The sequence below is a fragment of the Anguilla rostrata genome, chromosome 8, assembly GCF_018555375.3.
Source record: "Anguilla rostrata isolate EN2019 chromosome 8, ASM1855537v3, whole genome shotgun sequence".
In the NCBI taxonomy this organism is placed as follows: domain Eukaryota; kingdom Metazoa; phylum Chordata; class Actinopteri; order Anguilliformes; family Anguillidae; genus Anguilla; species Anguilla rostrata.
In genome coordinates this window covers 14203054-14228775 of record NC_057940.1, presented here as the reverse complement: position 1 = coordinate 14228775, position 25722 = coordinate 14203054, and the positions used below count along the sequence as shown (strand labels likewise).

At 42.9% G+C, this 25722-nt stretch overlaps 2 protein-coding genes and 1 long non-coding RNA gene across 17 annotated transcripts in view; 1 reads left to right on the top strand and 2 right to left on the bottom strand.

Moving 5' to 3' along the window:
- The window catches only part of LOC135260877 (5'-AMP-activated protein kinase subunit gamma-2-like), a 70560-nt gene extending 62903 nt beyond the window's left edge, over window positions 1-7657 (bottom strand). The window contains exon 1 of one of the 2 annotated variants that reach the window (XR_010331772.1): window positions 7050-7657. Coding sequence is in view for 1 of the 2 variants with exons in the window: in XM_064346557.1 (XP_064202627.1) it covers window positions 7050-7136 (87 nt within the window). In the remaining variant the exon portion in view is untranslated. The remainder of the gene's footprint in view (window positions 1-7049) is intronic. The other variant, XM_064346557.1, reaches the window with a different exon arrangement.
- A 2941-nt stretch (window positions 7658-10598) lies between these two features.
- On the top strand, window positions 10599-11690 carry LOC135260345 (uncharacterized). Its single transcript, XR_010331536.1, has 3 exons — window positions 10599-10696; window positions 10988-11055; window positions 11390-11690. It is a non-coding gene; the product is annotated as an uncharacterized LOC135260345 (long non-coding RNA).
- Window positions 11691-15135: 3445 nt separating this feature from the next.
- The window catches only part of LOC135260875 (histone-lysine N-methyltransferase 2C-like), a 112899-nt gene continuing 102312 nt past the window's right edge, over window positions 15136-25722 (bottom strand). For 10 of the 14 annotated variants that reach the window (XM_064346546.1, XM_064346542.1, XM_064346545.1 and 7 more), the window contains 11 exons: window positions 25518-25716; window positions 24791-24915; window positions 24006-24113; window positions 22481-23603; window positions 21362-21498; window positions 20433-20575; window positions 19426-19594; window positions 18659-18775; window positions 18124-18197; window positions 17389-17497; window positions 15136-17199 (listed from right to left, as the gene is read on the bottom strand). In XM_064346546.1, coding sequence (XP_064202616.1) covers window positions 17107-17199; window positions 17389-17497; window positions 18124-18197; window positions 18659-18775; window positions 19426-19594; window positions 20433-20575; window positions 21362-21498; window positions 22481-23603; window positions 24006-24113; window positions 24791-24915; window positions 25518-25716 — 2397 coding nt within the window. In that variant the 3' untranslated portion in view covers window positions 15136-17106. The remainder of the gene's footprint in view (window positions 17200-17388; window positions 17498-18123; window positions 18198-18658; window positions 18776-19425; window positions 19595-20432; window positions 20576-21361; window positions 21499-22480; window positions 23604-24005; window positions 24114-24790; window positions 24916-25517; window positions 25717-25722) is intronic. The other 4 variants (XM_064346556.1, XM_064346554.1, XM_064346549.1 and 1 more) reach the window with 1 other exon arrangement.

The window sequence follows — 25722 nt, the reverse complement described above, 5'->3', positions numbered from 1 at the left end:
TATCTTTCCCTTCAACAGTTGCTCTAGAGGACATCTTTAACATACAATACATTTATACAGCTGCATTCTTTTTTTACTGACGCAATTCAGGTTACAGTAAGTACTGTGCAACAGCACCCCACCTGAGAATTGAACCCACAACCTTTGAGTTATAAGCCCAGTTCCCGACAACACTGCTTAACAATACTGTCCAGGGAAATATTCTACTATAGACTGAATTATAATGTGCTGGAGTACAGAGCCAAAACATCAGAAATTGTATCACCGTCCTAATACTTTTAGATTTAACTGTATGTTTTACTTTATTTGAACTATTGTTGTCATCACCATTAGAAAAGGGACTAAATTGTTTAACTACCACTTTGAATCAGAACATCTGAAAATCTTTTTCACCCTCAAGGTATCTTTCGAAGTCCCCAGCTGTCCATGAAGTATTTTAGCTGACTGATGCCACTTCCTGTACGAGGTGAGTACCATGCACTGAAATACATAAAGATATGCCCCCACGTCTGTTCATTTTTCTTCTTTAAATTTCGAATCAGATTGCTTTCTGAAAAGACAAAAAACTTGCAGTGTGAAATGCAGACTAATTCCGCCAATTCAATGCTTTCTTTGTTTGGAGTTTATTTTTGGAATAGACTGCAGCTCCTTGATAGTGACTCACACACCAGTCACTTAAAGGTCCAGGAAACTGAAATCTGTGCTGGTGTGTTGTTTTAATATTTTTTAAAATTTAGTTTATATTCACAAACAGCCAAGGGATATTTTTAAATGATTTTGCAAAAACAAAAAACAAACAAAAAAAAAAAACCTATAAAAGCCTGTGCTGAAATTGGCTTGCCTTCTCCTTTGGCTAAACGCCACGTTTTCAGTGGGCAGGGTTAACTGGGTGTTAGTTACGTAACAAAAACATAACCCGTACAGTTAGTATTTTCAGTGCCCATTTTCGCCTGGAACTTGTCACAGAACGCAGTGGATCAGTAATTAGGCCTACCTTCAAGTGTAGACATGTGGAATCAAAGACTCTTTATTAGCGTGTAATGTCTGGAGTTTGAGACTGCTATAGAGTCTAATGCTAGTGTACAGTAGCTGAGTGTTACAACATTATTAAACACTGAATTGATCTTCAGGTTTATCTATGCAATGGTAAAGCCTAGTTTATGTTGCTTTCTTTTGTTTTGTCAGGTAGTGTAAGGTTACTGCTCTACCAGATCTAACCTAGCTAGCGATGAGGAATGGTTTACATGTGATGCGTCTTACGGATATGAATGATAATGAGTGCAAGATACATGCCCATCCTGTCCTTGTCTGCTGAACAAGTCACAACAATCTAATAGTGTTTATAATAATTCAATGGTTATAACTGGATTAAAAAGTTGAAAGAGATATATTAAGAAGACAATCGATTGTCACTTCTAGGGAATATAACCACAATTTGAATCCAGTCTTGCTGTTTTCTTGTCCATTGTATGGCATTTAGGAGAACAAGTAGCCTAAGTGTAGGTTCTGCATCTTGCAGTAAAATATTGGCAGTACATTCATGATTTTGTCAGCATGCCCTCATGCCTGAGCTTGGAAATCATCACTGATGCATTAAGGATTTACTTGAAAGGTCCAGGCAACTGGATTTTTCTGGACAACCACGTTCTGCGACAAGTTCCAGTCGACAACGGTCACTGCAAATACTAACTGTATGGGTTAATGTGGGTAATACTGCAGTGCCCGTGGGCTCCAGAAATAAAACCCATTTCTTGTAGGCCTCTTCATTTTTTGAAAAGAAAAAAGCGTAGTGCTTTCTCCACATCCAGAGAAGAGGCAATGCTTAACCATTTTCAACTTGCCTTACCCGCACAAATGTGGCAACAGTGTCCTTTACATATTACATATAGAAAAGATTCCACTGGAGTTAAGGCTTTTATTATGTAACCAACACACAGTTAACCCTCCCCACTGAAAGCCTGGCATTTGGCCAGGAGGAAAGCAAGCCAATTTCAGCACAGGCTTTCAAACTTTTTTTTTTTTGCTGTTGCAAGAATCATTAAAAAAATATCCCTCTACCAATCAATGCAATGCAAAAAAAAAGTATTAAAACACATCAGCAAAGAATTCACAGATGTCAGTTTCCTGGACCTTTAAACCTCAGTTAGATAGCCCTCAGACTATTCATTTCCACCCATTACAAAACACATGCAGTATGAAGGAAACCGGGAGAAATAAAAAATAAAAAACAGGACTCACTGCCCTTGGTTACACAGCGAACAATGAATCATGACTCAACAGTTCACAGCAACATGTTCCTTTACAGATGTTTCCTTGGTTTCCTCTTTCTGCTCAGCTCTGAGTCTAATCACTGGATAAAATTAATAGTTTTTCCACAAGGTCTTGGTGACTCAACACTGACAGCCCAATTACTGTTGGAAATGTAGCAATGAACAATGTACATGTAAACACATGGCTTATGTTGTGTCAGTGGTGTTTTTGCCATAATCTTTCTGAATTATAACATGAATAATCTGTATGCTAATTAAACCATTTAGGCAGGAAGTCAGTTTACATAGTAAGTGGCAGTTTCAAAATAATCTCCAAGACCTTGTTAAACATTGTCCTATCATGTATGGTAAAGGAGGCTTTTACAATACAACCCTCCAGTCATTGAGACGAACTTGCATTATTATCAGGAAAAGCATTTGAGTACAGGGAAAAGATAACCACAAACCCTGTCAAAATAGATACTTATACCCCAAACAGCACCTAGATCACTTAAAGACACCAAGAACCAGAGAAAATATTCTTGTGAGCATCAGTAAGCAGTATGTGCAGTGGTCATTTTACTGTTTACAAATTCAATGAAACAGCAAACGTAAAACTAGGACAGAGATCAATAGGGGCTTTCTTCAGCTGAAATCAGGAAATAGGAAGTAGAGCTGTGGTCATTTGGCTGCACCAGTTTTTTTGGCTATTTTTGCCAAAGACATAGATTTCTGCTTTAGCATTGCAACTTTAGCCTCTTAACAAACCTTATGCTAGCAGGAACAGGGAAGCTCAGGTTAAATTTTCATGCCCACCATTGTGCAAAGCCCATGATTGGCTAAACCTGGTTATAAGGAAAGAGAGGCTTGGAGTGGGGGCAATTAAAAGTAATGCAGTGGACGCACAAACAGACCCAGGACAAGTTCAATAGAGTATGACAGTTTGTATTCCTAAAACCCGGAAGTGAGTTAGCATTATTGAGCCATGGGTTCCCTCGGCATATTTCTAACACTTTTTTTCCCACAGGGATTACGATTTCTGCAGAAAATAATGTCTGTGGTTAATATAAGTATAAAAGCGTGAAGTTTTGTTCGACAACATAAATCACACCCCTTAATATCTCAACCGTGAATTCTGAAGCGGTTAGGTGCTTTAAAAAAGTAAGTTGCCAACGTTGCTATGATGAAACTGCAACAATGGTGACATTCTGCCAACCACCACTCAAGTTTCCACACTAGTCCATCTGCATGCAAAAATCATTGTAGTTTCAATATAGCAACTTGTTAGCAACTTACTTTTTTAAAGCAAAAATTCACGATTGAGATAATAATGGGTGTGATTTATGTTGTAGAACAAAACATAAATCTCTCTTAAACAGAAGTGATTTAATTGAGCAATACTGCCAGATCTGGCTAAAACCATTCACAGACCAGCAAGTACATGCAAACCAAGAACTAGAATACAAATCCTGAATACAAATGAATTAGGCTACATCCATAACAAGCATAAATTACAACCATAACCTGAACCAGTACAGAAAAGTAAGGATGGCAGGGGAACCAAGATGCAGACAGGGGAAATGCAACTTTGCAGTTCCTCAATCTCAGGTTATAGCACTGGACAATCAGCTGAACAGACCAACCCAAATACTGCTATTCCCCTATACTAGGCACATATTATCTGGCATACTGGCGATGTTCAAAGCTCACATTCCCACAGGTCCACTGGAGAACTACAGATGTAGCCCAACGTTTTAACCTCATCTGTTCCCTAGTTTTGTTGTTTGTTTTTTTGTCACATAGTATTTAATTAATAGTTCTTGATATTTAAATATCAATGTGCACTGAACTCTCACTAAAATGCCCACAAAATGGTTTCCACATGGCAGGTGCTGGGTTTGGAGATTTTAGACAGTTATAATATGTTATTATATATTCAACTTGGTTTTAATGCAAACATAAGGTTTGATAAACAACATAAACAGAAAAATAAAACATTTAAAAGGCCACATCAGCCATTTAAATACCTTACTCAAGTGTACACTTGTAGAGACTCATCCGGGATTCAAGCCAGCGACCTTCCATTTGACTGTGGAGCCAATGGAGCTGGCCATCTCATTGTGCTGTTCACATGGACATTATACAATAAAGTCAACCTGGCAGTACCTTTGCTATAAAAAGGAATGTAATTTTCCCTGGAAATGATTCAGAACAAGCCCAGAGAGGGCTTTGGAATGTTTTTTCTCTTTTATTCTCAAATAAAATAAAAAATTCCAAAATAATAAGATATAATGATAAAATGGTTAGGGACCTGGACTGGTTACTAGAAGGTTGTGGTTTTGATTCTGAATCGTTTCAATAGAAAATGTCCAGCTGTATGAATGGGTTGTACTGGGGGGGGGGAAATTAATCGGTACAAGTCACGTTGGACAAGAGCATCTGCTAAATGCTGTAATTTAATATGGTGAAATCTATGTGCTGTCATGTCGAACACTGGGTGGAAGCCACTGATATTCTGTGAGTATCATTGTGATGATAGTTATTGGCAGTCAAGGTCTGAGCTGAAATGGAGTGTGACGATGCGACTCCTGCACTCAATTTCAAAAGCTCACCCCAAGTTAACGAGGTGCAGCAAAGATTCAACAAATTGATTTGATTTGACAGATCGGCTCAGATTTCCCTGAACACAGCCCACAGACCTGACTCTTTGAAAGAGGCGTAGGTAATGTGTCCTGTGTCTCCACACTTAAGCTGTCAAGTGAAGAAGAGTCTTCAGCGATAATGTGACTGAAAGTCACCCAAGACCCACGCAACAGGGTGAACCTGAAGTGAGACAGACTGCATTCATTTTTTCAGAGCCAACATGCAGCTATGACATCACAGGCCGTTGCAGAGACGTGATCTTGAGGCTTACTGTGATGCGTGCACAGTGCTCCGTTCATCGCTTGATGCCCTGTGTCATCGACCTCCTTTCCCATGCATGTCATCAGCATGTTCACACACAAACACCCATGGACTCACACCTCTATACAGCACAGGTTTAACACAATCCCCACTCTTTAACCTCAGTACGAGATTATCTCTGAGGGTGGCGGGGTAAAATAACGCTTAGGCAACTACACTTGCAACTCAAAGGTTGCAGGTTTGACTCCTACCATGGGGTGCTGCAATGGTACCCTTGAGCAAGGTGCTTAATCTTAATTGCTTCAGTGAAAAAAACCCAGCAGCATACATGGATTGTATGTAAGAATGTAATCTTTGTAAGTTGCTCTGGATAAGAGCATCTGCGAAAAACTGAAATGTAAATGTAAGAATGGGTGAGTAAATTTATCGCCATGATCTGGATTCTCACCGGTCCATGATACAATTAAGCCACAAAACCATGCATGCAAGCTGCTGCATCTCTGACTACATCATGCCCAACTGAAATCATATTAATATCAGGCTTACGAGACATCTGTAGCCAGAGCAGTCTAAGCAGAAATCGACCCTGTGACCTTTGCAACCACACGTTACAGCTTTCCGACAAGTGATGCCATTTGCTCAAACCATCAGGCTAATTCCAAGAGGGACTATCAGCCCTGCTAAATCTTCTCTGGACTCCAGACAGTGAAGTTGTCATCTGTAGTTGTGCAAGATACATCTATGTTGAAAGTATAAACCATTGTTGACCTCTAATCAGAATGCAATTTCAAAAGTCCTTGAAACTCAATGCTTTGTATTGGCAACCAGCAAGCAATGATTATCTTACACTCAAGAACCTGGTACAAATGATAGGTAATATGGCGTTAGATACAATGAAAATAAATGTGCACATAAATTACAAACAATACATCTAATTCAGCCTTCAGCCAATCACAAAGTATGAAGACTTTTAACAGAGTGAAAGATATACTAAGGAAGTTCTTTTTTGTGCTGATCCTGGATCAGTATCCATCTTCACACACAAAATATTTTAGTTATGCGAATAAATATGCGTAAACTGACCTGCTAATTTCAGTTAAGTATCCGAGGCACACAATTAAAATTCACAATTTGACACTGACTAATCACTTGTCTGCAAGAAAAAAAAAATCTAATTTTAAGCGTGCTTTACCCACACGAACACGGCTGCAAAGCACCACAAGTGCCATTTGAATTTTCACCCCGCGGCCTTTATTTACACTGCATTTTTGAAAACACTGGTCTGTTACACATGTCTTGGGGAGTGATACTTCATGTCTAAACAACAGATCCAGCAGTCTCACTTCAACTCTGTTCTTGACACCGACACGTTGCGCGGAAAAAACTGCAAATGACCTCGAATCAGCGCCGCTTGAGGGTAGAATCTGTCTGCATCAGCAGCATCCAGTAGCCTACATTGTGGTGATTGGTGAACGCAAAACTTTCCATATTCCCACAAGTTCAATTCGTTAATTCATTCAAGAGTTGGTTTTTATTTAGGACAATAAAAACACAATGTTAGGTCGTTGAGGCAAAGACACTCCTACAACGTTACGCTAGCTGTAAAGAATTAAACAGATTTGCAGATTGATTAACAACTGCGTTCGATTAATATCGGTAACTGCGCGTTTATCGTCAGGGGCCGTTTTGAATCGCCTAGACTAGTCTATCCAGTTTTCTATCCAGTTAAAACATTAACGTTGGAACAAGTCACTAATAAGAGACATATCGCTACAAAACAGCATTCAGCTACCAAAACCCCGCCTACACACCGTTCTTCGCAGAGTGCAACACATGGGCAACCGTGACCCAATAACAATGTTAGTAGTCATTAGTAATTTCGATTTATAAACTTACTGGCATGTTTAACCGAAGCGTTCTTTTCTTCTTAGAGTTCTTCTTCGGAACATCCTTCCTTTTAGTGTCCATCACTGTGCTGCCCATGTTGTGCTTAGAGGATCTGCGTTTCCCTATAAACGCACAGGCGATGCCTTTCTGAATAGAATTTATAATTCACACAAACCCTGGAACACGGGATGACGCGTTGACGGTGTGTTGAGTTTTAAACAAGCACCTATAACTGCCACATTCTTCTGGTCCTGAGTATGTGTTGTTCGCAAGTAATTTACGTCCGCAGAATCGAGTGAGATTACCCAGTCCGGTGTAGTGCACCTCCACCTTAACTGTAGGCGAAGTTAAGTGGATACTACACCATTTCTCGCACTCTCTGATACTACAAGCCAGTACAGCACAACGACAAACAAAGTCGCTGAACTCCTTACATACGGAAGTATCAAAAGAAAACGCGATCAGAGCGATGTAAATCCTCGCAGAGGTCAACAAGCAGGTTTAACAAATTCACTGCGGAAGGGAATGTGCGCGTTCGTGTTAGGTTAGGAAAGCGTTCCAGCAGCATGTTCTGCGCTCGTAGTTATTCAGGGAGTGTTTAGGGGCAGATCTAAGGTAGTACTGCCCCGTCACATGGCCGTGTTTATGTTTTGTCCAAAGATCAGTGAGTCTGCCAGTGAACGTAGCCTATCGCCTGCAGCTGTCTGTTTCATTTATTCAATTAAAAACAAATACGGACACACTAATGCACGAACTACCATATTATGCGAGCACATTGCATCAGAGCGGAGATACACATGGAAAAGCTAAAGGAACAGGAAGCGCTGGGCGAATCAACACATTCACGAAAATGCTAGTAAATAGACAGTAAGTATATTGTTACCAGACGGGGAAACGGTTTACAAACAAATTCACTTATACATACACAGTCAACATCATTTATGCAATAGGGGTATGTTTTAAAGGGTGGTTTAAACATTGTTAAGCGCAGTTACGAAAAACAACTTTAGAGCAGCAATAGGTGAGTTATACTGCGTTTCTTTGCCCCCGTGTGGCATTTCTAGACAATTACAATGAACTCCCTGGGGATAACCGAAATTCGCTAGAAATATTTTTAAGTGCGACATGGGCACAATCTGTTGTGCATGTAAATCTTGTGCAGAGTAAAGCAAAAACCATTTGTGATAGTGTATCCCCGTTCCCTAATGCTCACAAAATACTATGGGCTCGTACTATGGAAGCTTGTATGACTACAGGTCCTTAATGAAATAATACAATTGTGTGATCACAACTGTTTTTCATTGTTAAAGTCATCAATATAGCTGCATGCTTTATAAAATGAAGATTTTTATGCATTGTGCCCACACTTGGAGATTTCGTCTTACTTGTAATATAGGCTTTATTTTATACAAAAAATAAAACATAAAAATAATGGTTTCAGAGTCAATTTCTCAATACACCACATCCTCAACAGAGCCTACATGCGTGCTGGAAACTAGATGTAGAAAAAAAAATCTGCAGAAATTAAAATGACCAGACAAAGTACACCCCTGACTCCAGTCCTAATGTTGCCCCAATGAGGAAATTAAGATCGGAAGAGAGGTAGGACAGCCAGGTCTGATTTTGCAAACCAGCCACCAGAACGTTAATTATATCACAAAAGGACCATAGCAGAATTTTTGCTTTAGCATTATTATTATTATTATTATTTATTTATTATTATTAATTATTATTATTTGCAATGAATTCATGCCAACAGAACTGAATGAGATTAACCAGTCAGGTCCGGTATACTTCCACCTTAATTGTTTATGAAGTTAGGTGGATACTGCACAATTTCCGACTCTTTATGAGTCTACAAGCCCTTATTATTATTATTATCATCATCATCATTATTATTATTATTCATAGCAATGCTATGCAATGCTACTCACAGAAAGGTTGGTGTGTCACGTTTGTACTGTGTAACTCGTTGCTTGGATTTGGCCTGCATGGTCTCTAATCATTCCTAGGTTGATCCCAGTGTTTTTCTGGCATCAAGACCATTAGCTAGAAAGCCACAGCAGAAATAAGCTTCCTCTAATTGGACTTGTTTCCGGAGAGACGGGAGGCAACCAGCCCTGTGCCCCCCGCCTGGCCAGTCCATCTGCCTCAACCTGATGACGTGAATACTATGAGTCATCCAATCCCACTAACACGAGAGCTGGTCTTGTGCTACAGCCCTTCTGCAATCACGAAAAATTGGGCCAGCTCACCCCCTACTACCTTCAATCGATTTATAGCACTGGACACGTTTAGCTTAACACTTGAACTGGAGTCTTTTAAACGATTGTAGTCATGTTGCCATTTTCAGTTGCAAACATTGTGTGAGTGTACAACTCTCTGCGGAGTGCATTTATCCTCAAAATTAGTAGATAATGATTGATCACTCTTGATGATTATATGAGTGCCCTGACCAGCCTTGAGTAATGCTTAATTAATTCACCAGCCAAAAATTGATCGTTCATCACTGTCTTGTTTTTTGCAGAACAATTCCCTTCGCAGTTGGAAAAAAAAACAGGGATTGTACTGGAGTACAAAAATTTAATCACACTCATGGCTGAAATCCAAACAGTAGTCGCATAATATTTTGCCCCTCTCATGGAAGTAAGAGGCTGATGCAGATGTGGTAAGAGCAGTGAAAGATTTGATTAGCGAGTGTGGCATTGGAATTGATTACTGTGAGCAGAACTCTGAGCTCTGAGGAGCGCATAATGAGGAACAGATCTGTCTCTTTAAGCTTTTCATTGCAAATGCGCTGCAGTTGAACTGAATCCAACTTTTTACGTGTTTATTTAGACAATCTATACTCAAGATTCTTATTTGCTAGATAGTGATTATTGTCCCAAAGTATCTGTTTGGTTGGATGTTTTAGGGTTGCTTTAGATTGCTTCGATCTGTGCCACGTGGTGTCTGACAGTTAAATTGGCACCTGGAAGTTTTCAGACACCGCAGGATTATTGCGATTACCATTCAATTACTGAAGGAACAGTAGACTGATGCTTTTTTTCTCCAGTCTTCTATCTGTCTTTATCTCCCTGTCGCACCTTCTTATTCACTCGTCCGTGGACTTTCAACAACAACGTCCCCGATTGGGTGGACGGACAGACCTTGGACAGGGGTGACGGACAGAGCTCGAGCTCATCACGTTGCTATGTCCTGTCAGTGGAGCGCTAGCTCGCTCTCCAGGCATCCTCACTGGACGCTGTCATTATGCCTACAGGCAGGGCCGAGGTGGGGCCTCCTGCATCAGAACCAAGCACCTTTTTTTGGCCTTTCTATTTTTTAACTGACTTAATGTTCCCTTCACAGTGAAGCACAGAGTGAACTGGACCAATCCGCTGGAGCGGAATGTTACAGTGAGTACCAGAGAGGGATATGGAATGCAGAAAACTGAATTTTATGGGGAGGGGTGATAAACCAGCTTGCACGGTCAGAGGGGTTTTGGTTTAGAGTAGAGCATACTAGAGTTTAGTAGAGTCTCAGGCCTTTGTGTTCATTCTGAGCTTTCAGCTATTCCTGGAATCGAACAGAACATTTTATGTGGTCTTTCTTCAGAAGGTAGTGAGGGATCTCAAGGCCAACTTTGTTCGGAGCCCTTGTTCCAGTTGTCTCAGGTGAGTTGCGGCATTAGTGAGGCCAAGCCGAGTGGCTCAAAAAGGACTCCCCATATTCCCTGAGTCTCTCTCGCTCTACTTTCCTGTTGTGGGTGCTGACCGTCACATGTATTTTGCTTTTAATATCAGCTGAAGCTCTCTATGAAGGTGTTGTACTGACCATTTGGAACTGGGGGAGGTAGAATGGGTCAGTGTCGGGGTCTGATACATGTGGTGTATCACACAAACACAATGAAAGTGCAATGATTCAGTCATTCTGAATCTGTCTTTGAATTCATTCATTACTACCAGGCTGAGGTCTGGCCCCTGAGTACATCCATGAAATACTGATTTTCTGTGCACCAAAACCAGATTGCAAGGTAATGAAATAAATGTTTCTTTCCATCCTGTGACTTGTCTTAAAACAAAAAATCTCAGGGACATAAATTTTGTGTTTCATTTTCAGAAGACACAAACAGCTGCACACATACTATCTACATGTGAGCTCTTAAAAATTCATCTTTTAGAACATGAAATTATACATTTTATGCAGCTATCCTCATGTATTTGCTATTAGGTTTGTATTCATATATTAAAAACTTATTGTCATCCACTATTGTTCTATGAGCATGTTACTTTCCCTCATACATTATCTTCTGTTATCTGTTGCATCAAGTAGGACTTGCACCTCATAAATAAAGTTTGTGATTTTAGGGCCTGTTCTCCTGCTGGGACTCAGGGCACAGCGGCCAGTCCAAGTGTCATCAGTTCCCCGAGGCCAATCGATAATCATTTAGGGGGGTTCTCCCAGCACCCCCTGGCCCTCAGTCGGCACGCCCCGCACGGTGCTGATACGATGGGACGAGCGCTGGAATCAATGAGTGACTCACTGCGATTGAGCCCCTGGTCCTGGCTCCAGGGGACTTGCGCTGATATCATCAGGCTATAACGAGGCTGTGAGCTATGGGGCCTGGCCAACATGTGGCTCCAGTGTGGCGGGGGCTGAGTCACCACTCTGCCCCCCCTGCCCCCCCACTCTCTCCCCCACTGACTGTGATTCACTGGGGTGAGAGCATTTGCTCATGTCCTGCTCCAGCATTGTGCTGGTGACCCTTGAGTCAAACGGTTGAGGTATCAGTATCTGCATTTGATTGATGGAATCCTTGACTTCACGGCTATGACTAATGTGTGTTTGATAGCTGTGATCATGCTCTGTGAATTATTTCATTTCAATGGTAATAATAATCATAATAATAATAATAATAATTAATTTGGTATGTCTTGCCAATTATGACTTCTTTGGAGAACAGAATCAGCCAGATTAATGCAAAATGTACAAAGAAAATTGTACACAGGTACATCAAAACATTTTAGGTAGATGCAAACTCCTAATATAAAAAATAGGCCAAACATAACTGATGCAACATGCATTTGAGCGTTTATCAAACAGCAGGGGGCACTGTGGCAATAAAGAACTTCAACAAGCAGACTTGAAAAAAACCAGATAAGTAAGGCATACTTTGGCTGACCTGAAATTGCGTCCATGGCATCAAAATATGGCATAACAGAAAAGTTGCCCTTTATTATTACAAGCTTACACTTGTCAGGAGTATATTATATATGATTTGAAATGTGTGGTTCAGTATTTCATAAATGGAAAGACCCAGAGAGAACCACAGGGTGTGCTGATTGTGTTGGTACTCAGCATTTAACTGAGTACCAACTAGAAATTAAAGTGGTTGATCACCTGGTTAACTCACCTCACCTGAGGGGTTATTTCAGGAAGCAGGATTACTGGGTTAGCTGGATAATTGCACTGAGTAAAACCCAGAACCCTTTCAAATCTGGATCATGGACTGAAGTAAGAAGAGCTGTTCTGGGTTGCACTGAGTGTAGTTATCCAGCTAATTCTGTAACCCTGTGAAATACCCCCTGCTTTCTTGGGCCTTATTTTAAGATCAGAACAAAACCCAGCAGGCCCTATGGCTCTCAGATGTTGGGAACCCCTGATGAATGGGGCTTTTGCCAACCCCCTCCATTTGAACAAGCATAGCCTTACCTTGAGCCATGTCTCCTGTGGCCCTTCCACTCTGACATTCAACCTTGACCCTGTTGAATGTCAGAGTGGAAGGAAATGTCCGCGTGGGGGAAAACAGTAAATATTTATCAATTCACCTCAAAAAAGGAAGGCACTCTCTTCAGAGATAAGAAATGAAACCAGTGGCAGTTCCAAACACAAGAGTGGGGAGAAGGGATCTAACATGGTGGTGAAGTGCTTCTCTTGTATTTATACAAACTATGTATGCTGCTGAAGTCTTGGGGTTCTATGGGTTGGTTCTCACCCTCATTGCTGGACTTGTTTGAGTTCATTTCATTTTAATGATACGATTCCAATCTCAGCTCATTCTTCCATACAACTGAATTAGTTACATTCTGGAAAATGGTTGATGAGCAGCTTTTAATTAAAAAAAAAAAATTGGTGTCACGTGATTTAGCTTAATGCACACGAAGAATCCATTGACATTTGGAAAAACGCATATATACGCACATAGACACATACCTATAATTATTACTGCACCACTTGTGCGAGTCAAGTGGCCAAGAATGAGTCACTACGTGGCAGAAATCCAGCAGAACAGGCTTGGTAAGCGATGCATCTCTCTTTCTCTCTATCGCTCTCGGCCTGTTATATAAGATGCTGTCACATGTGAAAGATCCCCGCCCCCCTATCCGACGCTGCTTCCAGAAGCGTCACAACTTTGGAGTGGGGGTGGGGAATGATAACTCGGTAGTAGACCCTGGGGGTGAGACTTCCCCCGCCTCACCGGCTTTCTGAGAGGGGGTGGGCCTAGCTGCTTAGTAACAGAGCTCTGGCTAGTACTGGAAGTGAATTCATGATGATTGCAGAGGGCTGGAGTGCTGATCCTGCTGTGGCTCATTATCTTGCGATGCAAACGGTATCGTGACCGCATTTTCCATACCAACGTTTTGTTTGCAGTTCTGAATGAAAACATAAATCTAATTATGGATATCTCTTGATGTACTAAACCCCTCTTACTGAAATCAAACCCCTGGGTTACAAATGAAATCCCGCTTAATCGTCTTAAACGATCCCATAACAGAGCTCGCTGGATTATAGACCGAAATATCCTGAACGCTGGAAGAATACTTCTGGGGTGATGCTGCGTCTAAAGACGCCGGTGTACTTCAACTCCCTTCGTACTTCTTTGTCGTGACCGTCTTCGTCCGTAAGAAAGGCTCCTCTCATTGTGAGCTCTTGTTTATACCGTGTTTGCGCCTTCGCGTACAGCTCTCCAGGCAAGCGCGCGACAGACCCGACTGTCTGGGACAGACGCTGGACTGGACGGCGGGCGACCCACTCAGCCGCACAGGCAACATTGCCATGACGACGCACAGAAAAGAGGACACCGCCTGCCAAGTAAGCAAGGGGGTCTACATAATTCATAAACCCTTGCGCCCAGTGCCCATCTCAAAAGCAAAAGGCTCTGCCATTGTGCCAGTCGTGAAGGCTGTCCCGGGCCATTCAGTCGTGCACAATTTATGACGGTACGGGCAGCAGCACCATCGACTTGCTTATTTCTAAAGATGTGGAATGTATGGGGACGAATAATTTAATGGGTAGACTGCTATATGTAAACTACCGTTTGAATTGCGAAATTTCTCTGAGACATTTAAACAAGTGATTTAAGAACCCAACATATCTTTAGATATGGATCTTTAATGGATCTAAATTAAGGACACCGAGCATTTCATATTTGCGTTGGTAATAACATGTATTGCCCGATAACTACATGTGCTGATTGTCAGAATTATACTTAAAAAGGCTAAACGTTACTTGACCGAGGGCATGTATTGTATAAGGAAAAACACAAGTCCATTATAGTTGATATCCGGTACTACCGCCTGTAAAACGGTACTCGCGACATTTAAAATGTTTTCAAATGATCAAACAGGACATTTTTCTTTCACGGAACATTTGTCTGGAAAAAACCTATTGAGACGGTTCCGAATTGACCATGTACTAGAATACATTTTCTTCATCTAAACCTTGAATACAAAGCATTTATTGTACACATTTAAACTCAGTCTTGTGTCAAGCATTGGGACTGTGAAGGATGAGCTCATTTGGGCATCTGAACGTGTCCTGCAAGCTTTTCTAAGTCCACACTGCTCCACCACTGCTTAATTGCATTGGACACGACATCCTTATGGCATTTCTACAAAAGTAAAATCTGTATTAACTAACTGGGCATTGTGGCACAACACTGATTAGCATTGTGGGTACTCAAACTTAATCAATGCACGAGTAACCTCTTTAAACATGGAAAAATATCAGATGGAGTACAGGCCAAAAAATAAAAAATGGAAAATGACATGGCTGAGACCTAACAGCGAACATTATGTCTTGGATGACACTGGATAAAATAGTTACACAAATATAAAGATGTAAAATATTTTATTTTTTTTGCAAATGCTCCTAAATCTGGTTCCACAAACTCAAACCCATAGCACTCTGGATACTTCAAAAAGGCTTCATTTCTTTAAAACATTAGATACTACTGTAACTATACAGGACAAAGAAAAAATGCAGGGAAAATACCGTAGGGTAAGATGTTGGAATATTGTACAAGAAAAATATCCAAGGAACAATTTCATTACAGCGATTTTATCAAGAAAAAAAATATACACAATCTGATTCTTTTAGAAGTTTAAAAAATACATCATGCCATATACAAGACTGTCTGAATAAATCAAAAGTTTTACAGTCGACTGAATTTGTGCACATAAATGAAAACTTCATTTCAAACTGTGGTTTGCAAAGTGTCAGTACCAGATTAATTTCAGTACAAAAAACATGATCCTGGTTCCAAATTGTTTTTCTCCATGATCCAACTCTATCCAAAGTTATTTCTTTTGCAAGAAAATGTAAACAAAACCATCAGTTTTTTTTTTTCTTTCAATTTTTCTGTACTTCTAACCCAAAGACAAAACTCAGGAAAATTGTAAAAGGCAAAAACTGTTTTCTTTGAATGACTGTGGCTGTTATCAAAGTCACAGTACTAAGTCTGCAAAAAATGAATATTAAAGAAGGGTCTAGTTGTGCCTATCGAGTTAGAAAGAAGCAAACTAATTCAGTTTGGGTGCTTTAAAACCTAAATTCACAGTTATCACTCGCTCTAAAGTCAAACCTGATTTACAGTAAGGATGTCAAAACCACCTACACCTGCACCCCACCAATGAATTCATTAGAGAACAAAAACAGATTAAAGGAAAGTCAAGAAAAAGGGAAATTATATTTTTTCAAGTGGTCAGAATACATTTTTTAAAATCACGAAAACCATACTATATTCTCAATACAACAAAAATACTTTTTTTGTGTATTATTGTAATTATTTTACACATTCTGTACAGAATATTTATACAGTATATACTCTCAGAATGATATCATGACATCCTTATTAAATAATTTTTTGAAACAAAAAGCAAAAAAAAAAAAAAAAAAAAATTGTAAATAAGAAAAAAAAAAAAAAAATCACCCAAACAGCCATGAAGTTAAGGTAGCATTTGGTCAATTATTACTATTTCATTTAGACGGTGGATTCGGGTATTTACACTTTGTACATGTGACTGGATCTGTCCAATCCGCAGGCAACAGCAGCAATTCAGCCTTCTTTTCCACATCATCTTAAAAATAGCTTCATTCACTTATTCAGTAATAAATACAAAAATGTTCCTCTTATTTTACAGAAATCAAAACAGGGAAAAAAATAAAACTACAATAAACTGACTCATGGAATCAAGTATTTAAATTTTTTTTTTAGTTTTACATTTTAGTTTTTTAAATTTTTTTTTTGGTTTTTTGTTGTTTTTGTTTTTTAGTGCAAGTTAATTTTTCCCTTAGCTGCATCCCTAAGGAAGTCATTTCCATACATTCCCCGTTCAGTGATGTCTACGTTTATTCAACTTATACTGTGTATGTGTACATTTACCTTTTAATAACAGAGGGCCTGCCCCGTAATCATCTAATAAGGCGGTGGCCAGCACGGTACTCTCTCCCCTCATTCGCTGGTGTCTTCGGCCCTCCTCATTTCATTCGCGCACGCACGTTATCGCACGGTACAGCCAATCGCCTTTTTCCTTCCAAGTTCAGGAAAAAAAAAAAGATGCTGCACTAACTAAAGAACGGAGGTGACAGTCCGTCGGCATTTTGGCCGCTGTCCACATCTGTCGTCCGGCACAGCCACTGTGCCCTGCTGAGCAGCGGGCAAAGCTCGAGCCATCCTACAGCTCGCCAGCATCCCTCCCGCTCCCAAGAGCTCCCCCCGCCCCCTCAGGAGCACGCCTCTCCTGTAATATTGATGTCAAGGAATGCATGTGATTTCCATTTCAATCTTTCTCTCTCTCTCATTTTAATTCATCCATTTTCGGCAGTTGACTGCCCCACAGTGGCATGGGATCTTATGCTGGTCGTCTTCAAGGTCAAACTTGTAGTCGTAGCACAGCTGAAAAATGAAAAAATCCAATGCGATTTTATAAAATCCATTATCAAATAATAAAGGAAGTGTACAAGAGTATAGCCTCTCTCATAAAGCATAAGAAAATAATTCTTCTGTCGGTTAGAATTTCATCTAAACGGACTTGAATTCTTGCACATAACGGAAGAATCACTGAGAGAAACGAGCACGTCCTACCTCTTCTCCTTTTTGAATTTTGCGAATTGAAGTGATGATAATCCTGTGGCCTCGCTCAAATGTCACTGCCTCGGCCACACAATTTGGAGCGCAAGAATGGTTGATATACCTAGAAGGAAAAAATGTTTTTTTTTGTAAAACTTCTTGTTGAACAAAACAACAGTTTCTGTCAAACCCCCCAGCAAGAGGCCAAGATCCAAGATTGAAGACTGAGGGGTCAAGTGTGCAGCAAGGAGAACACGGGGTCAAGGTTTCGGCTCAGAGAAAGAGGGGTGAAGGAGCACTGAATTAGAGGGTCAAGCTGCCTGGATTGTGTGTGTAAGGAGCGTGACAGCCAAGTCCACAGGACTCGACACAGGCATATTAACTGGGCGATATTCGCATCTGCTCACAAAAGATGGCAAGGAGTCAAGAGATCCCTGGGGCTTGTAAACTCAAAGGTTGTGGGTTTGATTCCTAGCTGGGACACAGCCATTGCACACTTGAGAAAGGTGCTCAAGCTGACTTGCTTCCGTAAAACAATTCAGCTGTATAAATGGATTGTATGCAACTCATTCTGGATTGTCTGCCCAAAGCCAAAATGTAGTTCAAAGTCCAAACTCTACCACCCAGAGGCCGAGCAAGGCGATTGGCTTGGTAAAGTCACGTGTTGCTCTTTGAGGAGGAGATGCACAGGGGGAGGTTCAGAATTGGAGCCCAATGTTTGCTGTGTTCGCTGAGTGCAGTGGGCCTTACCTCGCTGGTCCTCCTGTGAGGGTGGCGTCGATGACGTGCTCGCTGTCCAGACGGAACATGTACGCGTTGCGATTCTGAGGGAGAAGACGAAAACCCGTCAGGAGAAAACATCATGGTTGCCATCCAAACAAGAAGGCATTTTAGGAGCAGAAAGGCCTTGTACTCTGAAGCACAACCTATACATTTCCACAAAAGCACAGTGAGACTCCCCAATTGTGTATAAAGTTTTTATTTTTAAATGCAGGGTGGGTGCAATTCAAGTGTTTGTTGAAACTTAAGGAGGTTGCTTGACCAAAACATTTAACACTTTTGCACCTTTTTACATCAAAAAAAAAGGATGAGCTCTTTAAAATGCTTCATTCCGTTGAAGTGTGTGGGCTGTGCTTTACAGAGCAATGAATAAAGAGCCCAGACACAATTTCAGCACTGTAAGAGAGGAGACTGTCTGAAGCTGTGCCTCGCAACTCGACTGACCTCCGAACCGAGGCGATAATCTCAAAACGCGATAAATGAGCTTTTTTTCTAGTTACCGTACCTGAGATTCGTACAACTTCTCCTTCCTGTTTGCGACTTCGTTGCGGATGACAGTCCCGACGTACTCAATCACCATGGTGTACTTCTCAAGGTCTTTAGCGGCGTAGAGCCCCAGCCCCTGAGATAACACACAGCAGAGAGATGGCACTCATCCTAAACAGGAAGTGCTACGTCCACGTTCCGTATGGGGTCACATGTGGCTGACAGACAAAGCCAAAACTAATGTGACATATAATTGTGGGCAGAATGGTGGCTTATTGAACAGCGTTCAGTGGAAATGGAAGATCACTGCAACTGATAACAGTTACCAGGCTTTTCACGGCTAGGAACACGTCCTCTTGCAGATGCAAATTCACAGGATTGCTTGTAACTATTTAACCTATATTATGTTCCTTATGCATTAACATGAGTACCTTTTGCATTCAAATGAGTAACTTTATGAGCGATGCAATTAAAATACTACAACTCAGAACTATTACCTCTCTACTACAGTACTGCCACTATTATACTCCTACTAATAATAGCAACGGTTCACATTTCACTGAAACAACCGGTGTGCATTTTGGCAATGATTTATAAAATAAAACTTTTTAAAAAACAGGCCAAATCTTGGTATCCTGATCCCTGTGCAGAATTCTGAGCAGATAGATATTCACACGCTGATTAATAATTTAGAGGGTCGGTCAGGAAACTGTGCTTTAACCGCACATTGATTTTGCGGTTTATTTTGTGTTATTAGCGTCAGAGAGGGGATCAGGCTTTACCCACCTGTATGGGCGAGCAAGCCAGGTACACGTTGCTCTTCCACTCGCTCTTCAGCCTTCGGTACTGGGACGACTTTGAGTGGACAAACTGCTTGCTGTAGGGGGTGCCCAGCTCCCCGCTGGACGCGTTCTGGAGGGGCCTGCTGGTGCCAGAGCTGGTCAGGGTTCGAGGCCTGGGAGAGGGAAGCCGGGTGACATCGAAGGTCTCGCGACCGTGTGTGACAGCGTTTGTCTAAGGGCTGCCCAATCTACCATCTGAGATCTAGCAACCTGTATGTTTTCATTGCAAGTCTATTTTGGCACACCTTCTGCTAAGGATTCTACTAATTAGCAGCTCAATGAGATCACTAGCTGTTGAATGAGGTTTGCTTTGTTAGGGTTGGAGTGAAAACCTACAGGATGGTAGATCTCCAGGAAAAGGATAGGGCAGCCCTGATCTAAGGTCACAGGCTGCCGCAACCACAGGTAATAGCAACACAACCCATTTAAAGAGGAATTAATATTAAGCTAAGTGGGATCGAGAAACTGCACATCAAAAAATTACCATGATTGAGACAGTACTGACCAGAATATCAACATTTACACATTACAGACTTCGCTGACACATTACCCATCGCGTGTTTAGTAGCATTAACACAAAGAGCACATTATCCATACCACACAGTTCTAACCACATTAACACTACCAACATTACTGGCCATGTGGTCAAATTACTAACTACATCAGAATCCTTAGCTCATTACTGACCACATTACCAACTGCATTAATTATCCAATCGCAGACCACCAGGGCAATTAACAGTTTACCAACAGCACCCATGTTCTTTTGTGTCCATTCTGATTTATACATTCAGTCCTTCCACTACAGAAGCAGCTATGCATTTACTATAAGCACCAAGCACAAAATGGCCTCCAGAAGAGGCCACCAGAGGGGCTATCCCAGAGGGCACAGAGCAGGCCAAGCACAGCGCGCGCAGTAAGAGGCGCACAGATCGGGAAGAGCGAGGAATACCTTAACACAAACCTCTTGGCCTGGGAGCTGGTGTTGGGCTGGGAGCGGGCGGAGCCGGTGGGGTTGAAGACCAGCGGCAGCTCCATCAGAGGGTTGCGGCCGTAGCGGAAGGTGTAGTTCTCGCAGGCCTCCACCCCCGGAAGCTGCGAGAGAAGCGGTGCGTTAGCGCCGTGGAACAGGCCCGTGAATGGGGTGTGCGGTGTAGCATAACGGTTTGGGAGGACCTGGGGCTGTAACTCAAAAGGTTGTGGGTTTGATTCCTAGCTGGGCCACTGAGTTTGTACCAATGAGCATGGCACTTAACCTGAACAGCTTCAGTAACAATGCCCTCCTGTATAAATGGACTGCACATAAAGAATAATCCACGCAAGTTTTTCTGGATAAGAGGCTCTGCTAAATGCCTAAATGTAAATTCAATGTTTAGCTGGGCGTGCCAAGCATTTACAAACAAGCTATTTAGTAAACTAGAAATGGACTGCTTTAGTCTTTGCTTTCAAACAGACAGTTTTACTGAAAACAAACCTAATTGAGGGTTACACTTAGATAGATTACGTTATATAAAAAGCACAATGTTAATATTTATAAAGCATGGAGGATAGGAATAATTACCAACCTGTGTGTCATAGCTGGGGCTTAAATGTTTTAAAATTGCGTTCAAATTACAGTAGACTGGTGATGTATGAGGGTATAACATTAAAGTTGTTGCATGTTAAACACAATTATTCCCCATTATTTAACATTAAACTGAGTGGGCTACTGTGGTAAAAGTTTGAAACATTAACATTAACCAGTGGCAAATTAAAACTACTCATTTTCTCTTTACAACAGTAAGAGTACAACAGCACGTCGCTCTCACTGATGGTGACACACAGAAATGAGACCATTATTGCTGTCTGTGGTTCTTAGAGGATTCTTGCAGGATTCCTTACCGACTCGGTTATCCTGGTGACTGCGGAGACCGTGAGCCCGAACAGGTCCTCTCCTTTCAGGTAGACGGGGAAGAGCTTCAGCGTCCCAGACTCGGTCCTCCGCTCGGCCACCGGCCCCAGAACCTTATCCCAGACTCCTGCGCGAGCAAAACGACATGGAAATGAAGAAACGCTGCATAACATGCACCCCTAATCCCTTCAGATTTGGGTTTTCAAACACTGCAGGTCTAACCTTGCGCTGCAGGTTCAAATATGTTCAAATGGAAACAGCAAAAAAAAAACCTTGATCAACAGGAGAGGTCCTTGTGAGCCTAATTAGCAAAGGGCTATGCGGACTGCATTGCATGAGGTAAATTAAGCTTGGGGCAAGTTTCAGTCAGCTTTAATCAGGCAGGCCAGAGAAGACTGCCCAGTGCACCAAGGCTACTTATCCCCGGCCCAGGAGAACTGCATCTGCTAACTCTGGCCGGCTTTGCCTAACTCTGTGGATGTTACTTGGGCTGGGCGATACACGGCAATACAAACAACATTATCTCATGCAATATCGGCAATTGCCATCTTGTGGTGTATTTTTTCCATTCATTTTCATTCATATTTTTCCACTTCATTTTTCATTTAATCTTTTTCCGATTTAGTTATACCTGTTTCAGTAGTAAACACTCAGAGGCTGTGTGAAATGCTTCCAACCAAAAATGTCACCACTGTTATCTATTGGGTGTTGATAAGACAGGTAATCAGCAGCAAGGCATTTCAGCTTCCATGTGACTGACAAAAATGCATCGCATTCACATAGAAACTGTACGACCTTGCTGCTAATTGGTTGTCTTATCATCGACACCCTTTAGATGAGTGCAAACATTCCTCCCCCTCACCCCCCCCCCCCACCAAATAATTTCACACTGCCTCTGAAGTTTGGATGTTTACTACTGCATCAGGTATAATTAAAGAGAAAGAGATTAAAGAAAAGAAATACACCACCTGGTGGAGATGACCGTTACTGCCAGTGGAAATTATCGTTGCTGTGTATATCGCCCAGCCCCAGATGTTACTGAGCGCAGGGGAGTGGGACCCCTCCTGCACAGGGGACGGGTCGGGCGGAGCAGGTTTTGGGCGCGGTACCTTTGGGGGTGGAGTCGGTGAGCAGCAGCTCCTCGTAGCCCTGCTCCAGCACGCGGATGGAGAACTCGGGCAGGTCGTCCCTCTCGTCGATGGAGCACAGGTAGCGGCAGCGCCGGTTGCCGTGGCGCATGCTCCAGTAGATGCGGCTGGCCTCGTAGCCGGCGGGGAAGATGGCGGCCGGCCCGTGGAAGGCGGCCATCTGCTGCGGCAGGAGCTGGCCCACCGCGTGGAAGATGAGGCTGCCCACGCGGAAGGTGTGGTCGCGCTCGGGGCGCCGCACCACGCTGGCCAGCTGCCGCACCTCGTCGCGCTGCACGTAGACGCGGCGGAACACGGCGAAGTAGCGCAGCTCCTGGCCCTGGGCGCCCCCCCGCGGCCGGTGCTGGTGGCACAGCATGGTCTTGTCCTTGAAGAAGGTGCACTGGGCGCGGAGGGCGCAGGTGAAGTGGTAGACGTTGGCGCAGCGGAGGCGGTGGCAGCCGCTGGTGGCGCCCGTGCGCTGGCAGTAGGTGCAGCGCACCGTCAGGCCCCGCCGCAGCGCCAGCTCCACGTTGATGAGGGCGCCCGCCTGCGTCTCGTACACCTCGGTGGACCACAGGGCGCAGTTGAGGTGCACCCACAGGTCCAGGTCCAGGTTGAGCAGGCGGGCGGGGCCGTCGGTGACGCCGTCGCCCTCCTCGTGGCAGAAGCAGCACTTGCGGCGGTCCCGGGGGAGGGGCTCGGGCCGCAGCGACGCCCCCAGCTTCTTCAGGAGCTCGTCGATCTCGTCCTCGCCCGGCAGGCGGAAGTCGCCCTTGGGGACCACGATCTGGACGCTCCACTTCCTCCAGCGCAGGCCCTTCCACTTCTTCCCGTGGGGGCGGCCCTCGTCCGCGTTGTGGACCGCCCGGGGGCGGGGCTTCAGCTTGACCGTCACCTTGAGGGCGTCCGGCTTGGCCTCCGCCTTGGTGGCCTCGAAGGCGGCCGACGGGAAGGCGATGGGCGGGGTGGAGGGAGGAGACTGCTTGGGCTGAAGCTGGGAGAGGGAGTGCACATCCAGGGCGGACATGTTGTTGCTGTACTGGTGCAGGGCTTTAGAAGGGCTCTCTTTGAAGGTGGAGGAGGGGAGAAGGGCAACCGCTTCCTGTGGGGTTTGGGTCACATTAAAAATCATGTTAACCGAAAAGGAACATTAATCATTTACATATGAAATTCAATGTAGGCGGCTAGGGAACGATTCTTTGAGGGCTTGGAAAGAGCATATGAAATTTGAATTCATAATAACACTCACTCAATAACCGCTTCATACAAAATAAGTTTTTTTTTCCCTCCACAAATCCAGTGACAATTTTGGCAGAAAATTATTTTAGCATTTAATGATATTTAATGAGATTTAAAAAGATTCAAATAAAAAAAAGCCCGAGTTGTTTAAAGCACACTGAGTAAATGGCCGTTGTAAAGAAGATTTACAAATACTCTCTCATTCATCCAACCAACCGCATTTTACTTGGTTGCTTTATCTGCAGCGATATTCTGGGGCGGGTACCTTTGTGTCCGGAGTCTTTGATTGCGTGGCGGACGAATGAAGGACAAGGCAGTTATGGCTACAGAAGACCATGTCCCCCTCGGACCTCCCTTGGACCTGTGACGAATCCTGGGGGGGGGAAGGCAAAGTGGATGTCAGGGTAGCGTTCATAGGCCCGCCCCCAATCAATACCACATTATCATTCAAATGTAGTCCTGGGGGGGGAGGCAGGGAGAGATCAAAGACCTGACTCCCGCGAACCCTTGTTGATGCCAAAAGGAGTTACTGCACATTTACATTCGCTTGTATCTGGGGAACATCAAACAGATCTCCCATTTGAATTACCTGCATTTCTGTAGCTGCGTAGCGTGTGAACGCCTAGCATCGGTTTCTTTTTTTTGTGTTCTCCATGCAGACAGCATCGGTTAACCCCCTAATTGCTCTGGGACTGCACGTTTTACTCAATGGGGGAGGATTTGCATAATTACAGAGGCTGATCTGTATGCCTTTAAGCAGGATCTTGAGCAATATACACTTTGAAGTCCACTTTGGACTTGTCTGCTTATGAATTGTATCATCAGGGGAAACCTTCCCTCTTAGCATACCAGACCATTATACTTTATAAATACAGTGTGTGTGTGTGTGTGTGTGTGTGTGTGTGTGTGTGAGAAAGTATGATAAATAGAATACTAATATAATCGCATACATTTTAATAATAAAGCACAGGCACACATATAATTTCTTGTTGAAAATCCAAAAGGGTATGATTTCCTTTAACAATGCTATCTCTGTTGAGCTGTCCATACCTTTTTGTTGCAGTTTAAGTCTTTGACGGGTTTTCGAACTCCATTACCCAGAACCACCACTTTGCAGTGACAACACCACTGTGGTCTGGGTCCAGTTGGGTGGTCTCCCCTGACCATGGCTGGCCCTGAAACGCACACACATCACTGATCGCGTGCTGACGGTGGCTCGATCATCAGGCAAGATTTTCACACAAATTCATAAATGTATTCATAAATTCATCCAAGTACCGTGGGGATACAATTTACAATGGATTGCTCCCTAGACATGCTCAGGTTTTTGGCTGCATCTTAATTAAAATTAAATGCTTTGAAAGTGCACAAACATTTGGAGCAAAGCCAGAGACAGAAAAATAAATCACAGTCAAATTATTTTTGAAGTTTCTATGCATCAGTCAACAGGCAAACAGTGTTCCGAGGCAATTATGTCTCTTCAAATATATGGTGAAATGTGTTCAAAATTGTATGCATCCTGTTTTACAGCAGAAACTAAATCTAGTTATTAAAACACATCTTTCAATAAATGCAGCTTTCAGTCACTAAAATGGAACAAGCCTGTGTAAATGTTTTGAAGAAGTGACAGTTATATTAGAATGAGTCATTCTTGAAAAATAACATTTTAAATGACTTGAGTTGCCGCACCTTTAACAATGCCCCAAGATAAGCTGCTATGAATATCCAAAGGAATGCGTGCGGGGGCGTTAGCAGGGTCTGACAGAGTTTAGCTTACCGGTGCCGACGGGAGGGAAGTGCAGGGCCCCTGGGGGTCCGGGGGGCCTCATGAACCTCACCATGCCCTGTGGGCCAGCCCCGGGGCCCCGGAACATGGGAGCCGGCGGGCCGCGGTCGGGGGCGTTGGTGACCTCGTAGTTGCACGGGGCCTTCATGCACAGGAGGTCAGCCATGGCGGCCATCACCCCGCTGATGTTCTGAAG